Source organism: Coregonus clupeaformis, chromosome 8, assembly GCF_020615455.1.
Source record: "Coregonus clupeaformis isolate EN_2021a chromosome 8, ASM2061545v1, whole genome shotgun sequence".
Classification (NCBI taxonomy): Eukaryota; Metazoa; Chordata; class Actinopteri; order Salmoniformes; family Salmonidae; genus Coregonus; species Coregonus clupeaformis.
Genome location: NC_059199.1, coordinates 4,405,388 through 4,425,530, shown reverse-complemented (window position 1 = coordinate 4,425,530; position 20,143 = coordinate 4,405,388). Strand labels below are relative to the sequence as shown.

General features: G+C 41.4%; 1 protein-coding gene across 1 annotated transcript in view; it reads left to right on the top strand.

The window, feature by feature from the left end:
- The window catches only part of corin (corin, serine peptidase), a 122,359-nt gene that overhangs the window by 33,447 nt on the left and 68,769 nt on the right, over window positions 1-20,143 (top strand). The window contains exons 3-4 of the mRNA XM_045221717.1: window positions 1,165-1,421; window positions 7,507-7,620. Coding sequence (XP_045077652.1) covers window positions 1,165-1,421; window positions 7,507-7,620 — 371 coding nt within the window. The remainder of the gene's footprint in view (window positions 1-1,164; window positions 1,422-7,506; window positions 7,621-20,143) is intronic.

Below are 20,143 nucleotides of genomic sequence, written 5' to 3'. Positions count from 1 at the left end.
TGTTGTGGAGGGTAGCATTCTGTATAGGTCCCTGCCTGTTTGGAGTGAAGGTTATGTTGTGGAGGGTAGCATCCTGTATAGGTCCCTGCCTGTTTGGAGTGAAGGTTATGTTGTGGAGGGTAGCATCCTGTATAGGTCCCTGCCTGTTTGGAGGAAGGTTATGTTGTGGAGGGTAGCATCCTGTATAGGTCCCTGCCTGTTTGGAGTGAAGGTTATGTTGTGGAGGGTAGCATCCTGTATAGGTCCCTGCCTGTTTGGAGTGAAGGTTATGTTGTGGAGGGTAGCATCCTGTAGGTAGGTCCCTGCCTGTTTGGAGTGAAGGTTATGTTGTGGAGGGTAGCATCCTGTATAGGTCCCTGCCTGTTTGGAGTGAAGGTTATGTTGTGGAGGGTAGCATCCTGTATAGGTCCCTGCCTGTTTGGAGTGAAGGTTATGCTGTGGAGGGTAGCATCCTGTATAGGTCCCTGCCTGTTTGGAGTGAAGGTTATGCTGTGGAGGGTAGCATCCTGTATAGGTCCCTGCCTGTTTGGAGTGAAGGTTATGTTGTGGAGGGTAGCATCCTGTATAGGTCCCTGCCTGTTTGGAGTGAAGGTTATGTTGTGGAGGGTAGCATCCTGTATAGGTCCCTGCCTGTTTGGAGTGAAGGTTATGTTGTGGAGGGTAGCATCCTGTATAGGTCCCTGCCTGTTTGGAGTGAAAGTTATGTTGTGGAGGGTAGTATCCTGTATAGGTCCCTGCCTGTTTGGAGTGAAGGTTATGTTGTGGAGGGTAGCATCCTGTATAGGTCCTTGCCAAAAAATCCAAGTTTATCTAACTCTAAATCTATATTTTTGTACATGAATACTAAAAAATGCGAGAGCTCATCAGCATGTGTCTCCCTCTCCCCCTCCCCCTCTCCCCCTCTCCCCCTCTCCCTCTCCCTCTCCCCCTCCCCCTCTCCCCCTCTCCCTCTCCCCCTCCCCCTCTCCCCCTCTCCCTCTCTCTCTCTCTCTCTCTCTCTCTCTCTCTCTCTCTCTCTCTCTCTCTCTCTCTCTCTCTCTCTCTCTCTCTCTCTCTCTCTCTCTCTCTCTCTCTCTCTCTCTCTCTCTCTCTCTCTCTCTCTCTCTCTCTCTCTCTCTCTCCCTCTCCCTCTCTCTCTCTCTCTCTCCCTTTCCTCCTCTCTAGACGTGTAGTCCTACCCTGTCAGTCTTTCTGTGAGTCAGCCAGAGAGGGCTGTGAACCTGTCCTCCAGCTGTTCAATGCATCATGGCCTGACTTCCTGCGATGCTCCCAGTTCACCAACAACACTTCCGGGTTGCAAGGGTTGTCGTCGATGGCAGAGTCAGGGGTCAGCCCAGGGACGGGGGTTAACTCTGCCCTCCTCAGCCTAAGTTCCACCCCTTCCGGCTGCTACTCTCCCAGACAGGTCAAAGGCAAACCATGTGAGTCAGAATATGCTTGTTCATTATATACACGCTATCTACACACTATATATACACTATATACACACTGTATACAAACTATATACACACTCTCTAGACTATATATTCACACTATATACACACTCACTAGATTATATATACACATTATATACACACTCACTAGAATATATATACACACTATATACACACTCACTAGACTATATATACACACTATATACACACTCACTAGACTATATATACACACTATATACACACTTACTAGACTATATATACACACTATATACACACTTACTAGACTATATATACACACTATATACACACTCACTATACTATATATTAACACTATATACACACTCACTAGATTATATATACACACTATATACACACTCACTAGACTATATATACACACTCTCTAGACTATATATTCACACTATATACACACTCACTAGATTATATATACACATTATATACACACTCACTAGAATATATATACACACTATATACACACTCACTAGACTATATATACACACTATATACACACTTACTAGACTATATATACACACTATATACACACTCACTAGACTATATATATACACACTCACTAGACTATATATACACACTATATACACACTCACTAGACTATATATACACACTCACTAGACTATATATACACACTATATACACACTCACTAGACTATATATACACACTATATACACACTCACTAGAATATATATACACACTATATACACACTCACTAGACTATATATACACACTATATACACACTCACTAGACTATATATACACACTCACTAGACTATATATACAAACTATATACACACTAAATAGACTATATATACACACTATATACACACTCACTAGACTATATATACACACTCACTAGACTATATATTCACACTATATACACACTCACTAGACTATATATACACACTCACTAGACTATATATACACACTATATACACACTCACTAGACTATATATACACACTCACTAGACTATATATACACACTCACTAGACTATATATTCACACTATATACACACTCACTAGACTATATATACACACTCACTAGACTATATATACACACTATATACACACTCACTAGACTATATATTCACACTATATACACACTCACTATACTATATATACATATTGTATACACACTCACTAGACTATATATTCACACTATATACACACTCACTAGACTATATATTCACACTATATACACACTCACTAGACTATATATACACACTCACTAGACTATATATACACACTATATACACACTCACTAGACTATATATACACACTATATACACACTCACTAGACTATATATACACACTATATACACACTCACTAGACTATATATACACACTATATATACACACTCACTAGACTATATATACACACTCACTAGACTATATATACACACTATATACACACTCACTAGACTATATATTCACACTATATACACACTCACTAGACTATATATACACACTCACTAGATTATATATACACACTATATACACACTCACTAGACTATACATACACACTATATACACACTATATACACACTCACTAGACTATATATACACACTATATACACACTCACTAGACTATATATACACACTCACTAGACTATATATACACACTATATACACACTCACTAGACTATATATACACACTATATACACACTCACTAGACTATATATACACACTCACTAGACTATATATACACACTATATACACACTCACTAGACTATATATACACACTCACTAGACTATATATACACACTCACTAGACTATATATACACACTATATACACACTATATACACACTATATACACACTGTATACAAACTATATACACACTAAATAGACTATATATACACACTATATACACACTAAATAGACTATATATACACACTATATACACACTCACTAGACTATATATACACACTCACTAGATTATATATATTTATATATATATACTCACTAGACTATATATACACACTCGCTAGACAATATATACACACAATTTTTACACACTCCCTAGACTATATGTACACACTCACTGGACTATACCTACACAATATATACAACCTTACTAGACTATATATACACAGTATATAAATTATCACTAGACTATACATACTCACTATATACACATTCACTAGATTATATATACACACTATATACACACTCACTAGACTATATATACACAGTATATAAATTATCACTAGACTATACATACTCACTATATACACACTCACTAGATTATATATATTTATATATATATACTCACTAGACTATATATACACACTCACTAGACTATATATACACAGTATTCATACACACTCACTTCAGTATATGTACACACTCACTGGACTATACATACAGTGAGGGGAAAAAAGTATTTGATCCCCTGCTGATTTTGTACGTTTGCCCACTGACAAATAAATTATCAGTCTATAATTTTAATGGTAGGTTTATTTGAACAGTGAGAGACAGAATAACAACAAAAAAATTCAGAAAAACGCATGTCAAAAATGTTATAAATTGATTTGCATTTTAATGGGGGGAATAAGTATTTGACCCCCTCTCAATCAGAAAGATTTCTGGTTACCAGGTGTCTTTTATACAGGTAACGAGCTGAGATTAGGAGCACACTCTTAAAGGGAGTGCTCCTAATCTCAGTTTGTTACCTGTATAAAACACACCTGTCCACAGAAGCAATCAATCAATCAGATTCCAAACTCTCCACCATGGCCAAGACCAAAGAGCTCTCCAAGGATGTCAGGGACAAGATTGTAGACCTACACAAGACTGGAATGGGCTACAAGACCATCGCCAAGCAGCTTGGTGAGAAGGTGACAACAGTTGGTGCGATTATTCGCAAATGGAAGAAACACAAAATAACTGTCAATCTCCCTCGGCCTGGGGCTCCATGCAAGATCTCACCTCGTGGAGTTGCAATGATCATGAGAACGGTGAGGAATCAGCCCAGAACTACACAGGAGGATCTTGTCAATGATCTCAAAGCAGCTGGGACCATAGTCACCAAGAAAACAATTGGTAACACACTACGCCGTGAAGGACTGAAATCCTGCAGCGCCCGCAAGGACCCCCTGCTCAAGAAAGCACATATACAGGGCCGTCTGAAGTTTGCCAATGAACATCTGAATGATTCAGAGGAGAACTGGGTGAAAGTGTTGTGGTCAGATGAGACCAAAATGGAGCTCTTTGGCATCAACTCAACTCGCCGTGTTTGGAGGAGGAGGAATGCTGCCTATGACCCTAAGAACACCATCCCCACCGTCAAACATGGAGGTGGAAACATTATGCTTTGGGGGTGTTTTTCTGCTAAGGGGACAGGACAACTTCACTGCATCAAAGGGACGATGGACGGGGCCATGTACTGTCAAATCTTGGGTGAGAACCTCCTTCCCTCAGCCAGGGCATTGAAAATGGGTCGTGGATGGGTATTCCAGCATGACAATGACCCAAAACACACGGCCAAGGCAACAAAGGAGTGGCTCAAGAAGAAGCACATTAAGGTCCTGGAGTGGCCTAGCCAGTCTCCAGACCTTAATCCCATAGAAAATCTGTGGAGGGAGCTGAAGGTTTGAGTTGCCAAACGTCAGGCTCGAAACTTTAATGACTTGGAGAAGATCTGCAAAGAGGAGTGGGACAAAATCCCTCCTGAGATGTGTACAAACCTGGTGGCCAACTACAAGAAACGTCTGACCTCTGTGATTGCCAACAAGGGTTTTGCCACCAAGTACTAAGTCATGTTTTGCAGAGGGGTCAAATACTTATTTCCCTCATTAAAATGCAAATCAATTTATAAAATTTTTGACATGCGTTTTTCTGGATTTTTTTGTTGTTATTCTGTCTCTCACTGTTCAAATAATAAATAAAAAATTATAGACTGATCATTTCTTTGTCAGTGGGCAAACGTACAAAATCAGCAGGGGATCAAATACTTTTTTCCCTCACTGTATATATACACGCTATATACACACTCATTAGACTATATATACACACTATATACACACTCACTAGACTATATATACATATTGTATACACACTCACTAGACTATATATACACACTATATACACACTCACTAGACTATATATACACACTATATACACACTCACTAGACTATATATACACACTATATAAACACTCACTATACTATATATACACACTATATACACACTCACTAGACTATATATACACACTATATACACACTCACTAGACTATATACACACTATATACACTCTCACTAGACTATATATACACACTATATACACACTCACTAGACTATATATACATATTGTATACACACTCAGTAGACTATATATACACACTATATACACACTCACTAGACTATATATACACACTATATACACACTCACTAGACTATATATACACACTCACTAGACTATATATACACACTATATACACACTCACTAGACTATATATACATATTGTATACACACTCACTAGACTATATATACACACTATATACACACTCACTAGACGATATATACACACTGTATACACACTCACTAGACTATATATACACACTATATACACACTCACTAGACTATATATACACACTATATACACACTCACTAGACTATATATACACACTATATACACACTCACTAGACTATATATATATATTGTATACACACTCAGTAGACTATATATACACACTATATACACACTCACTAGACTATATATACACACTATATACACACTCACTAGACTATATATACACACTCACTAGACTATATATACACACTCACTATACTATATATACACACTATATACACACTCACTAGACTATATATACATATTGTATACACACTCACTAGACTATATATACACACTATATACACACTCACTAGACTATATATACATATTGTATACACACTCACTAGACTATATATACCCACTATATACACACTCACTAGACTATATATACACACTATATACACACTCACTAGACTATATATACACACTATATACACACTCACTAGACTATATATACACACTATATACACACTCACTAGACTATATATACACACTATATACACACTCACTAGACTATATATACGTATTGTATACACACTCACTAGACTATATATACACACTATATACACACTCACTATACTATATATACACACTATATACACACTCACTAGACTATATATACATATTGTATACACAATCACTAGACTATATATACACACTATATACACACTCACTAGACTATATATACATATTGTATACACACTCACTAGACTATATATACACACTATATACACACTCACTAGACTATATATACACACTATATACACACTCACTAGACTATATATACACACTATATACACACTCACTAGACTATATACACACTATATACACACTCACTAGACTATATATACACACTATATACACACTCACTAGACTATATATACACACTATATACACACTCACTATACTATATATACACACACTCACTAGACTATATATACACACTATATACACACTCACTATACTATATATACACACTATATACACACTATATACACACTCACTAGACTATATATACACACTCACTAGATTATATATACACACTATATACACACTCACTAGACTATATATACACACTATATACACACTATATACACTACCGGTGAAAGATTTGGACATATATATTTTGATTTGTTTAACACTTTTTTGGTTACTACATGACTCCATATATGTTATTTCATAGTTTTGATGTCTTCACTATTATTCTACAAGGTAGAAAATAGTATAAATACAGAAAAACTCTTGAATCAGTAGGTGTGTCCAAACATTTTGACTGGTTGTGTGTATATATCTGAGAACTTTGACTTGTAGTGTACATACTTTGTTGATGGTGTTGTTGTTGACAGTAGTTGTGGGGGTTGGCATGACCACTTATTGTGTCTCTTTGTGTGTGTGTGTGTGTGTGTGTGTGTGTGTGTGTGTTTATATAGCTCTAACTGTTGTTTTGCTGGTCTATTTTGCAGCTTTCTGTGGAGGCCATGACCACTTCCTTTGTAAGAAGGGACTATGTGTCCCCAGGAAACTTGTGTGTAACGGATATAATGACTGTGGTGACTGGAGTGATGAGGCAGAGTGTGGTAAGTAACGCACAGATGAACATACAAGCATTGATGACGCAGGACAGGCAGACACCCTGGTCTCTCCTATTGTTGGTAGGTAGATAGTAGAACACACCCTGGTCTCTCCTATTGTTGGTAGGTAGATAGTAGAACACACCCTGGTCTCTCCTATTGTTGGTAGATAGTAGAACACACCCTGGTCTCTCCTATTGTTGGTAGATAGTAGAACACACCCTGGTCTCTCCTATTGTTGGTAGATAGTAGAACACACCCCTGGTCTCTCCTATTGTTGGTAGGTAGTAGAACACACCCTGGTCTCTCCTATTGTTGGTAGGTAGATAGTAGAACACACCCTGGTCTCTCCTATTGTTGGTAGATAGTAGAACACACCCTGGTCTCTCCTATTGTTGGTAGATAGTAGAACACACCCTGGTCTCTCCTATTGTTGGTAGATAGTAGAACACACCCTGGTCTCTCCTATTGTTGGTAGGTAGTAGAACACACCCTGGTCTCTCCTATTGTTGGTAGATAGTAGAACACACCCTGGTCTCTCCTATTGTTGGTAGATAGTAGAACACACCCTGGTCTCTCCTATTGTTGGTAGGTAGATAGTAGAACACACCCTGGTCTCTCCTATTGTTGGTAGGTAGATAGTAGAACACACCCTGGTCTCTCCTATTGTTGGTAGGTAGTAGAACACACCCCTGGTCTCTCCTATTGTTGGTAGGTAGTAGAACACACCCTGGTCTCTCCTATTGTTGGCAGATAGTAGAACACAACCTGGTCTCTCCTATTGTTGGTAGATAGTAGAACACACCCTGGTCTCTCCTATTGTTGGTAGATAGTAGAACACACCCTGGTCTCTCCGATTGTTGGTAGATAGTAGAACACACCCTGGTCTCTCCTATTGTTGGTAGATAGTAGAACACACCCTGGTCTCTCCTATTGTTGGTAGATAGTAGAACACACCCTGGTCTCTCCTATTGTTGGTAGGTAGTAGAACACACCCTGGTCTCTCCTATTGTTGGTAGGTAGTAGAACACACCCTGGTCTCTCCTATTGTTGGTAGATAGTAGAACACACCCTGGTCTCTCCTATTGTTGGTAGATAGTAGAACACACCCTGGTCTCTCCTATTGTTGGTAGGTAGATAGTAGAACACACCCTGGTCTCTCCTATTGTTGGTAGGTAGTAGAACACACCCTGGTCTCTCCTATTGTTGGTAGGTAGTAGAACACACCCTGGTCTCTCCTATTGTTGGTAGATAGTAGAACACATCCTGGTCTCTCCTATTGTTGGTAGATAGATAGTAGAACACACCCTGGTCTCTCCTATTGTTGGTAGATAGTAGAACACACCCTGGTCTCTCCTATTGTTGGTAGATAGTAGAACACACCCTGGTCTCTCCTATTGTTGGTAGATAGTAGAACACACCCTGGTCTCTCCTATTGTTGGTAGATAGTAGAACACACCCTGGTCTCTCCTATTGTTGGTAGATAGATAGTAGAACACACCCTGGTCTCTCCTATTGTTGGTAGATAGTAGAACACACCCTGGTCTCTCCTATTGTTGGTAGGTAGTAGAACACACCCTGGTCTCTCCTATTGTTGGTAGATAGTAGAACACACCCTGGTCTCTCCTATTGTTGGTAGATAGTAGAACACACCCTGGTCTCTCCTATTGTTGGTAGATAGATAGTAGAACACACCCTGGTCTCTCCTATTGTTGGTAGATAGATAGTAGAACACACCCTGGTCTCTCCTATTGTTGGTAGATAGTAGAACACACCCTGGTCTCTCCTATTGTTGGTAGGTAGATAGTAGAACACACCCTGGTCTCTCCTATTGTTGGTAGATAGTAGAACACATCCTGGTCTCTCCTATTGTTGGTAGGTAGATAGTAGAACACACCCTGGTCTCTCCTATTGTTGGTAGGTAGTAGAACACACCCTGGTCTCTCCTATTGTTGGTAGGTAGTAGAATACACCCTGGTCTCTCCTATTGTTGGTAGGTAGATAGTAGAACACACCCTGGTCTCTCCTATTGTTGGTAGATAGATAGTAGAACACACCCTGGTCTCTCCTATTGTTGGCAGATAGTAGAACACACCCTGGTCTCTCCTATTGTTGGTAGATAGTAGAACACACCCTGGTCTCTCCTATTGTTGGTTGGTAGATAGTAGAACACACCCTGGTCTCTCCTATTGTTGGTAGATAGTAGAACACACCCTGGTCTCTCCTATTGTTGGTAGATAGATAGTAGAACACACCCTGGTCTCTCCTATTGTTGGTAGATAGTAGAACACACCCTGGTCTCTCCTATTGTTGGTAGGTAGTAGAACACACCCTGGTCTCTCCTATTGTTGGTAGATAGTAGAACACACCCTGGTCTCTCCTATTGTTGGTAGATAGTAGAACACACCCTGGTCTCTCCTATTGTTGGTAGATAGATAGTAGAACACACCCTGGTCTCTCCTATTGTTGGTAGATAGATAGTAGAACACACCCTGGTCTCTCCTATTGTTGGTAGATAGTAGAACACACCCTGGTCTCTCCTATTGTTGGTAGGTAGATAGTGGAACACACCCTGGTCTCTCCTATTGTTGGTAGATAGTAGAACACATCCTGGTCTCTCCTATTGTTGGTAGGTAGATAGTAGAACACACCCCTGGTCTCTCCTATTGTTGGTAGGTAGTAGAACACACCCTGGTCTCTCCTATTGTTGGTAGGTAGTAGAACACACCCTGGTCTCTCCTATTGTTGGTAGGTAGATAGTAGAACACACCCTGGTCTCTCCTATTGTTGGTAGATAGTAGAACACACCCTGGTCTCTCCTATTGTTGGTAGATAGATAGTAGAACACACCCTGGTCTCTCCTATTGTTGGTAGGTAGATAGTAGAACACACCCTGGTCTCTCCTATTGTTGGTAGATAGTAGAACACACCCTGGTCTCTCCTATTGTTGGTAGATAGATAGTAGAACACACCCTGGTCTCTCCTATTGTTGGTAGATAGTAGAACACACCCTGGTCTCTCCTATTGTTGGTAGGTAGATAGTAGAACACACCCTGGTCTCTCCTATTGTTGGTAGATAGTAGAACACACCCTGGTCTCTCCTATTGTTGGTAGATAGTAGAACACACCCTGGTCTCTCCTATTGTTGGTAGATAGTAGAACACACCCTGGTCTCTCCTATTGTTGGTAGATAGTAGAACACACCCCTGGTCTCTCCTATTGTTGGTAGATAGTAGAACACACCCTGGTCTCTCCTATTGTTGGTAGATAGTAGAACACACCCTGGTCTCTCCTATTGTTGGCAGATAGTAGAACACACCCTGGTCTCTCCTATTGTTGGTAGATAGTAGAACACACCCTGGTCTCTCCTATTGTTGGTAGGTAGATAGTAGAACACACCCTGGTCTCTCCTATTGTTGGTAGATAGTAGAACACACCCTGGTCTCTCCTATTGTTGGTAGATAGTAGAACACACCCTGGTCTCTCCTATTGTTGGTAGATAGTAGAACACACCCTGGTCTCTCCTATTGTTGGTAGGTAGTAGAACACACCCTGGTCTCTCCTATTGTTGGTAGGTAGATAGTAGAACACACCCTGGTCTCTCCTATTGTTGGTAGATAGTAGAACACACCCTGGTCTCTCCTATTGTTGGTAGATAGTAGAACACACCCTGGTCTCTCCTATTGTTGGTAGATAGTAGAACACACCCTGGTCTCTCCTATTGTTGGTAGGTAGTAGAACACACCCTGGTCTCTCCTATTGTTGGTAGATAGTAGAACACACCCTGGTCTCTCCTATTGTTGGTAGATAGTAGAACACACCCTGGTCTCTCCTATTGTTGGTAGGTAGATAGTAGAACACACCCTGGTCTCTCCTATTGTTGGTAGGTAGATAGTAGAACACACCCTGGTCTCTCCTATTGTTGGTAGGTAGTAGAACACACCCTGGTCTCTCCTATTGTTGGTAGGTAGTAGAACACACCCTGGTCTCTCCTATTGTTGGCAGATAGTAGAACACAACCTGGTCTCTCCTATTGTTGGTAGATAGTAGAACACACCCTGGTCTCTCCTATTGTTGGTAGATAGTAGAACACACCCTGGTCTCTCCGATTGTTGGTAGATAGTAGAACACACCCTGGTCTCTCCTATTGTTGGTAGATAGTAGAACACACCCTGGTCTCTCCTATTGTTGGTAGATAGTAGAACACACCCTGGTCTCTCCTATTGTTGGTAGGTAGTAGAACACACCCTGGTCTCTCCTATTGTTGGTAGGTAGTAGAACACACCCTGGTCTCTCCTATTGTTGGTAGATAGTAGAACACATCCTGGTCTCTCCTATTGTTGGTAGATAGATAGTAGAACACACCCTGGTCTCTCCTATTGTTGGTAGATAGTAGAACACACCCTGGTCTCTCCTATTGTTGGTAGATAGTAGAACACACCCTGGTCTCTCCTATTGTTGGTAGATAGTAGAACACACCCTGGTCTCTCCTATTGTTGGTAGATAGATAGTAGAACACACCCTGGTCTCTCCTATTGTTGGTAGATAGTAGAACACACCCTGGTCTCTCCTATTGTTGGTAGGTAGATAGTAGAACACACCCTGGTCTCTCCTATTGTTGGTAGGTAGTAGAACACACCCTGGTCTCTCCTATTGTTGGTAGATAGTAGAACACACCCTGGTCTCTCCTATTGTTGGTAGATAGTAGAACACACCCTGGTCTCTCCTATTGTTGGTAGATAGATAGTAGAACACACCCTGGTCTCTCCTATTGTTGGTAGATAGTAGAACACACCCTGGTCTCTCCTATTGTTGGTAGATAGTAGAACACACCCTGGTCTCTCCTATTGTTGGTAGATAGTAGAACACACCCTGGTCTCTCCTATTGTTGGTAGGTAGTAGAACACACCCTGGTCTCTCCTATTGTTGGTAGGTAGATAGTAGAACACACCCTGGTCTCTCCTATTGTTGGTAGATAGATAGTAGAACACACCCTGGTCTCTCCTATTGTTGGCAGATAGTAGAACACACCCTGGTCTCTCCTATTGTTGGTAGATAGTAGAACACACCCTGGTCTCTCCTATTGTTGGTTGGTAGATAGTAGAACACACCCTGGTCTCTCCTATTGTTGGTAGATAGTAGAACACACCCTGGTCTCTCCTATTGTTGGTAGATAGATAGTAGAACACACCCTGGTCTCTCCTATTGTTGGTAGATAGTAGAACACACCCTGGTCTCTCCTATTGTTGGTAGGTAGTAGAACACACCCTGGTCTCTCCTATTGTTGGTAGATAGTAGAACACACCCTGGTCTCTCCTATTGTTGGTAGATAGTAGAACACACCCTGGTCTCTCCTATTGTTGGTAGATAGATAGTAGAACACACCCTGGTCTCTCCTATTGTTGGTAGATAGATAGTAGAACACACCCTGGTCTCTCCTATTGTTGGTAGATAGTAGAACACACCCTGGTCTCTCCTATTGTTGGTAGGTAGATAGTGGAACACACCCTGGTCTCTCCTATTGTTGGTAGATAGTAGAACACATCCTGGTCTCTCCTATTGTTGGTAGGTAGATAGTAGAACACACCCTGGTCTCTCCTATTGTTGGTAGATAGTAGAACACACCCTGGTCTCTCCTATTGTTGGTAGATAGTAGAACACACCCTGGTCTCTCCTATTGTTGGTAGGTAGATAGTAGAACACACCCTGGTCTCTCCTATTGTTGGTAGATAGTAGAACACACCCTGGTCTCTCCTATTGTTGGTAGGTAGTAGAACACACCCTGGTCTCTCCTATTGTTGGTAGGTAGTAGAACACACCCTGGTCTCTCCTATTGTTGGTAGGTAGTAGAACACACCCTGGTCTCTCCTATTGTTGGTAGGTAGTAGAACACACCCTGGTCTCTCCTATTGTTGGTAGATAGTAGAACACACCCTGGTCTCTCCTATTGTTGGTAGATAGTAGAACACACCCTGGTCTCTCCTATTGTTGGTAGATAGTAGAACACACCCTGGTCTCTCCCTATTGTTGGTAGTTAGTAGAACACACCCTGGTCTCTCCTATTGTTGGTAGATAGTAGAACACACCCTGGTCTCTCCTATTGTTGGTAGGTAGTAGAACACACCCTGGTCTCTCCTATTGTTGGTAGATAGTAGAACACACCCTGGTCTCTCCTATTGTTGGTAGATAGTAGAACACACCCTGGTCTCTCCTATTGTTGGTAGATTAGTAGAACACACCCTGGTCTCTCCTATTGTTGGTAGGTAGATAGTAGAACACACCCTGGTCTCTCCTATTGTTGGTAGGTAGATAGTAGAACACACCCTGGTCTCTCCTATTGTTGGTAGATAGTAGAACACACCCTGGTCTCTCCTATTGTTGGATAGATAGTAGAACACACCCTGGTCTCTCCTATTGTTGGTAGGTAGATAGTAGAACACACCCTGGTCTCTCCTATTGTTGGTAGATAGATAGTAGAACACACCCTGGTCTCTCCTATTGTTGGTAGGTAGTAGAACACACCCTGGTCTCTCCTATTGTTGGTAGGTAGATAGTAGAACACACCCTGGTCTCTCCTATTGTTGGTAGATAGGAGAACACACGCTGGTCTCTCCTATTGTTGGGTAGATAGTAGAACACACCCTGGTCTCTCCTATTGTTGGTAGATAGTAGAACACACCCTGGTCTCTCCTATTGTTGGTAGGTAGATAGTAGAACACACCCTGGTCTCTCCTATTGTTGGTAGATAGTAGAACACACCCTGGTCTCTCCTATTGTTGGTAGATAGTAGAACACACCCTGGTCTCTCCTATTGTTGGCAGATAGTAGAACACACCCTGGTCTCTCCTATTGTTGGTAGATAGTAGAACACACCCTGGTCTCTCCTATTGTTGGTAGATAGTAGAACACACCCTGGTCTCTCCTATTGTTGGTAGATAGATAGTAGAACACACCCTGGTCTCTCCTATTGTTGGTAGATAGTAGAACACACCCTGGTCTCTCCTATTGTTGGTAGGTAGATAGTAGAACACACCCTGGTCTCTCCTATTGTTGGTAGGTAGATAGTAGAACACACCCTGGTCTCTCCTATTGTTGGTAGATAGTAGAACACACCCTGGTCTCTCCTATTGTTGGTAGATAGATAGTAGAACACACCCTGGTCTCTCCTATTGTTGGTAGGTAGATAGTAGAACACACCCTGGTCTCTCCTATTGTTGGTAGATAGATAGTAGAACACACCCTGGTCTCTCCTATTGTTGGTAGGTAGTAGAACACACCCTGGTCTCTCCTATTGTTGGTAGGTAGTAGAACACACCCTGGTCTCTCCTATTGTTGGTAGATAGTAGAACACATCCTGGTCTCTCCTATTGTTGGTAGATAGATAGTAGAACACACCCTGGTCTCTCCTATTGTTGGTAGATAGTAGAACACACCCTGGTCTCTCCTATTGTTGGTAGATAGTAGAACACACCCTGGTCTCTCCTATTGTTGGTAGATAGTAGAACACACCCTGGTCTCTCCTATTGTTGGTAGGTAGTAGAACACACCCTGGTCTCTCCTATTGTTGGTAGATAGTAGAACACACCCTGGTCTCTCCTATTGTTGGTAGATAGTAGAACACACCCTGGTCTCTCCTATTGTTGGTAGATAGATAGTAGAACACACCCTGGTCTCTCCTATTGTTGGTAGATAGATAGTAGAACACACCCTGGTCTCTCCTATTGTTGGTAGATAGTAGAACACACCCTGGTCTCTCCTATTGTTGGTAGGTAGATAGTGGAACACACCCTGGTCTCTCCTATTGTTGGTAGATAGTAGAACACATCCTGGTCTCTCCTATTGTTGGTAGGTAGATAGTAGAACACACCCTGGTCTCTCCTATTGTTGGTAGGTAGTAGAACACACCCTGGTCTCTCCTATTGTTGGTAGGTAGTAGAACACACCCTGGTCTCTCCTATTGTTGGTAGGTAGATAGTAGAACACACCCTGGTCTCTCCTATTGTTGGTAGGTAGATAGTAGAACACACCCTGGTCTCTCCTATTGTTGGTAGATAGTAGAACACACCCTGGTCTCTCCTATTGTTGGTAGATAGATAGTAGAACACACCCTGGTCTCTCCTATTGTTGGTAGGTAGATAGTAGAACACACCCTGGTCTCTCCTATTGTTGGTAGATAGATAGTAGAACACACCCTGGTCTCTCCTATTGTTGGTAGATAGTAGAACACACCCTGGTCTCTCCTATTGTTGGTAGGTAGATAGTAGAACACACCCTGGTCTCTCCTATTGTTGGTAGATAGTAGAACACACCCTGGTCTCTCCTATTGTTGGTAGATAGTAGAACACACCCTGGTCTCTCCTATTGTTGGTAGATAGTAGAACACACCCTGGTCTCTCCTATTGTTGGTAGATAGTAGAACACACCCTGGTCTCTCCTATTGTTGGTAGATAGTAGAACACACCCTGGTCTCTCCTATTGTTGGTAGATAGTAGAACACACCCTGGTCTCTCCTATTGTTGGCAGATAGTAGAACACACCCTGGTCTCTCCTATTGTTGGTAGATAGTAGAACACACCCTGGTCTCTCCTATTGTTGGTAGATAGTAGAACACACCCTGGTCTCTCCTATTGTTGGTAGATAGATAGTAGAACACACCCTGGTCTCTCCTATTGTTGGTAGATAGTAGAACACACCCTGGTCTCTCCTATTGTTGGTAGGTAGATAGTAGAACACACCCTGGTCTCTCCTATTGTTGGTAGGTAGATAGTAGAACACACCCTGGTCTCTCCTATTGTTGGTAGGTAGATAGTAGAACACACCCTGGTCTCTCCTATTGTTGGTAGGTAGATAGTAGAACACACCCTGGTCTCTCCTATTGTTGGTAGATAGTAGAACACACCCTGGTCTCTCCTATTGTTGGTAGGTAGATAGTAGAACACACCCTGGTCTCTCCTATTGTTGGTAGATAGTAGAACACACCCTGGTCTCTCCTATTGTTGGTAGGTAGATAGTAGAACACACCCTGGTCTCTCCTATTGTTGGTAGATAGTAGAACACACCCTGGTCTCTCCGATTGTTGGTAGGTAGATAGTAGAACACACCCTGGTCTCTCCTATTGTTGGTAGATAGTAGAACACACCCTGGTCTCTCCTATTGTTGGTAGGTAGTAGAACACACCCTGGTCTCTCCTATTGTTGGTAGATAGTAGAACACACCCTGGTCTCTCCTATTGTTGGTAGGTAGATAGTAGAACACACCCTGGTCTCTCCTATAGTTGGTAGGTAGATAGTAGAACACATCCTGGTCTCTCCTATTGTTGGTAGATAGTAGAACACACCCTGGTCTCTCTTATTGTTGGTAGATAGTAGAACACACCCTGGTCTCTCCTATTGTTGGTAGGTAGATAGTAGAAAACACCCTGGTCTCTTCTATTGTTGGTAGGTAGATAGTAGAACACACCCTGGTCTCTCCTATTGTTGGTAGATAGTAGAACACACCCTGGTCTCTCCTATTGTTGGTAGGTAGATAGTAGAACACACCCTGGTCTCTCCTATTGTTGGTAGATAGTAGAACACACCCTGGTCTCTCCTATTGTTGGTAGGTAGATAGTAGAACACACCCTGGTCTCTCCTATTGTTGGTAGGTAGATAGTAGAACACACCCTGGTCTCTCCTATTGTAGGTAGATAGTAGAACACACCCTGGTCTCTCCTATTGTTGGTAGGTAGATAGTAGAACACACCCTGGTCTCTCCTATTGTTGGTAGATAGTAGAACACACCCTGGTCTCTCCTATTGTTGGTAGGTAGATAGTAGAACACACCCTGGTCTCTCCTATTGTTGGTAGGTAGATAGTAGAACACACCCTGGTCTCTCCGATTGTTGGTAGGTAGATAGTAGAACACACCCTGGTCTCTCCTATTGTTGGTAGATAGTAGAACACACCCTGGTCTCTCCTATTGTTGGTAGGTAGTAGGTATTCCCTATGGTAGTAGGTATTCCCTATGATAGTAGGTATTCCCTATGATAGTAGGTATTCCCTATGATAGTAGGTATTCCCTATGATAGTAGGTATTCCCTATGGTAGTAGGTATTCCCTATGATAGTAGGTATTCCCTATGATAGTAGGTATTCCCTATGGTAGTAGGTATTCCCTATGGTAGTAGGTATTCCCTATGGTAGTAGGTATTCCCTATGATAGTAGGTATTCCCTATGATAGTAGGTATTCCCTATGATAGTAGGTATTCCCTATGGTAGTAGGTATTCCCTATGGTAGTAGGTATTCCCTATGGTGGTAGGTATTCCCTATGATAGTAGGTATTCCCTATGGTAGTAGGTATTCCCATGATAGTAGGTATTCCCTATGATAGTAGGTATTCCCTATGGTAGTAGGTATTCCCTATGATAGTAGGTATTCCCTATGGTAGTAGGTATTCCCTATGGTAGTAGGTATTCCCTATGATAGTAGGTATTCCCTATGGTAGTAGGTATTCCCTATGGTAGTAGGTATTCCCTATGGTAGTAGGTATTCCCTATGATAGTAGGTATTCCCTATGATAGTAGGTATTCCCTATGATAGTAGGTATTCCCTATGGTAGTAGGTATTCCCTATGGTAGTAGGTATTCCCTATGATAGTAGGTATTCCCTATGATAGTAGGTATTCCCTATGGTAGTAGGTATTCCCTATGGTAGTAGGTATTCCCTATGGTAGTAGGTATTCCCTATGGTAGTAGGTATTCCCTATGGTAGTAGGTATTCCCTATGGTAGTAGGTATTCCCTATGATAGTAGGTATTCCCTATGGTAGTAGGTATTCCCTATGGTAGTAGGTATTCCCTATGGTAGTAGGTATTCCCTATGATAGTAGGTATTCCCTATGATAGTAGGTATTCCCTATGATAGTAGGTATTCCCTATGGTAGTAGGTATTCCTATGATAGTAGGTATTCCCTATGATAGTAGGTATTCCTATGGTAGTAGGTATTCCCTATGGTAGTAGGTATTCCCTATGGTAGTAGGTATTCCCTATGGTAGTAGGTATTCCCTATGATAGTAGGTATTCCCTATGGTAGTAGGTATTCCCTATGATAGTAGGTATTCCCTATGATAGTAGGTATTCCCTATGGTAGTAGGTATTCCCTATGGTAGTAGGTATTCCCTATGATAGTAGGTATTCCCTATGATAGTAGGTATTCCCTATGGTAGTAGGTATTCCCTATGATAGTAGGTATTCCCTATGATAGTAGGTATTCCCTATGATAGTAGGTATCCCTATGGTAGTAGGTATTCCCTATGGTAGTAGGTATTCCCTATGATAGTAGGTATTCCCTATGATAGTAGGTATTCCCTATGGTAGTAGGTATTCCCTATGGTAGTAGGTATTCCCTATGGTAGTAGGTATTCCCTATGATAGTAGGTATTCCCTATGATAGTAGGTATTCCCTATGATAGTAGGTATTCCCTATGATAGTAGGTATTCCCTATGGTAGTAGGTATTCCTATGATAGTAGGTATTCCTATGGTAGTAGGTATTCCCTATGGTAGTAGGTATTCCCTATGGTAGTAGGTATTCCCTATGATAGTAGGTATTCCCTATGATAGTAGGTATTCCCTATGGTAGTAGGTATTCCCTATGGTAGTAGGTATTCCCTATGGTAGTAGGTATTCCCTATGGTAGTAGGTATTCCCTATGGTAGTAGGTATTCCCTATGATAGTAGGTATTCCCTATGATAGTAGGTATTCCCTATGATAGTAGGTATTCCCTATGATAGTAGGTATTCCCTATGGTAGTAGGTATTCCCTATGGTAGTAGGTATTCCCTCTGATAGTAGGTATTCCCTATGGTAGTAGGTATTCCCTATGGTAGTAGGTATTCCCTATGGTAGTAGGTATTCCCTATGGTAGTAGGTATTCCCTATGATAGTAGGTATTCCCTATGGTAGTAGGTATTCCCTATGGTAGTAGGTATTCCCTATGGTAGTAGGTATTCCCTATGATAGTAGGTATTCCCTATGATAGTAGGTATTCCCTATGATAGTAGGTATTCCCTATGATAGTAGGTATTCCCTATGATAGTAGGTATTCCCTATGATAGTAGGTATTCCCTATGATAGTAGGTATTCCCTATGGTAGTAGGTATTCCCTATGGTAGTAGGTATTCCCTATGATAGTAGGTATTCCCTATGATAGTAGGTATTCCCTATGATAGTAGGTATTCCCTATGGTAGTAGGTATTCCCTATGGTAGTAGGTATTCCCTATGGTAGTAGGTATTCCCTATGATAGTAGGTATTCCCTATGATAGTAGGTATTCCCTATGATAGTAGGTATTCCCTATGGTAGTAGGTATTCCCTAGTAGGTATTCCCTATGATAGTAGGTATTCCCTATGATAGTAGGTATTCCCTATGATAGTAGGTATTCCCTATGATAGTAGGTATTCCCTATGATAGTAGGTATTCCCTATGGTAGTAGGTATTCCCTATGATAGTAGGTATTCCCTATGATAGTAGGTATTCCCTATGATAGTAGG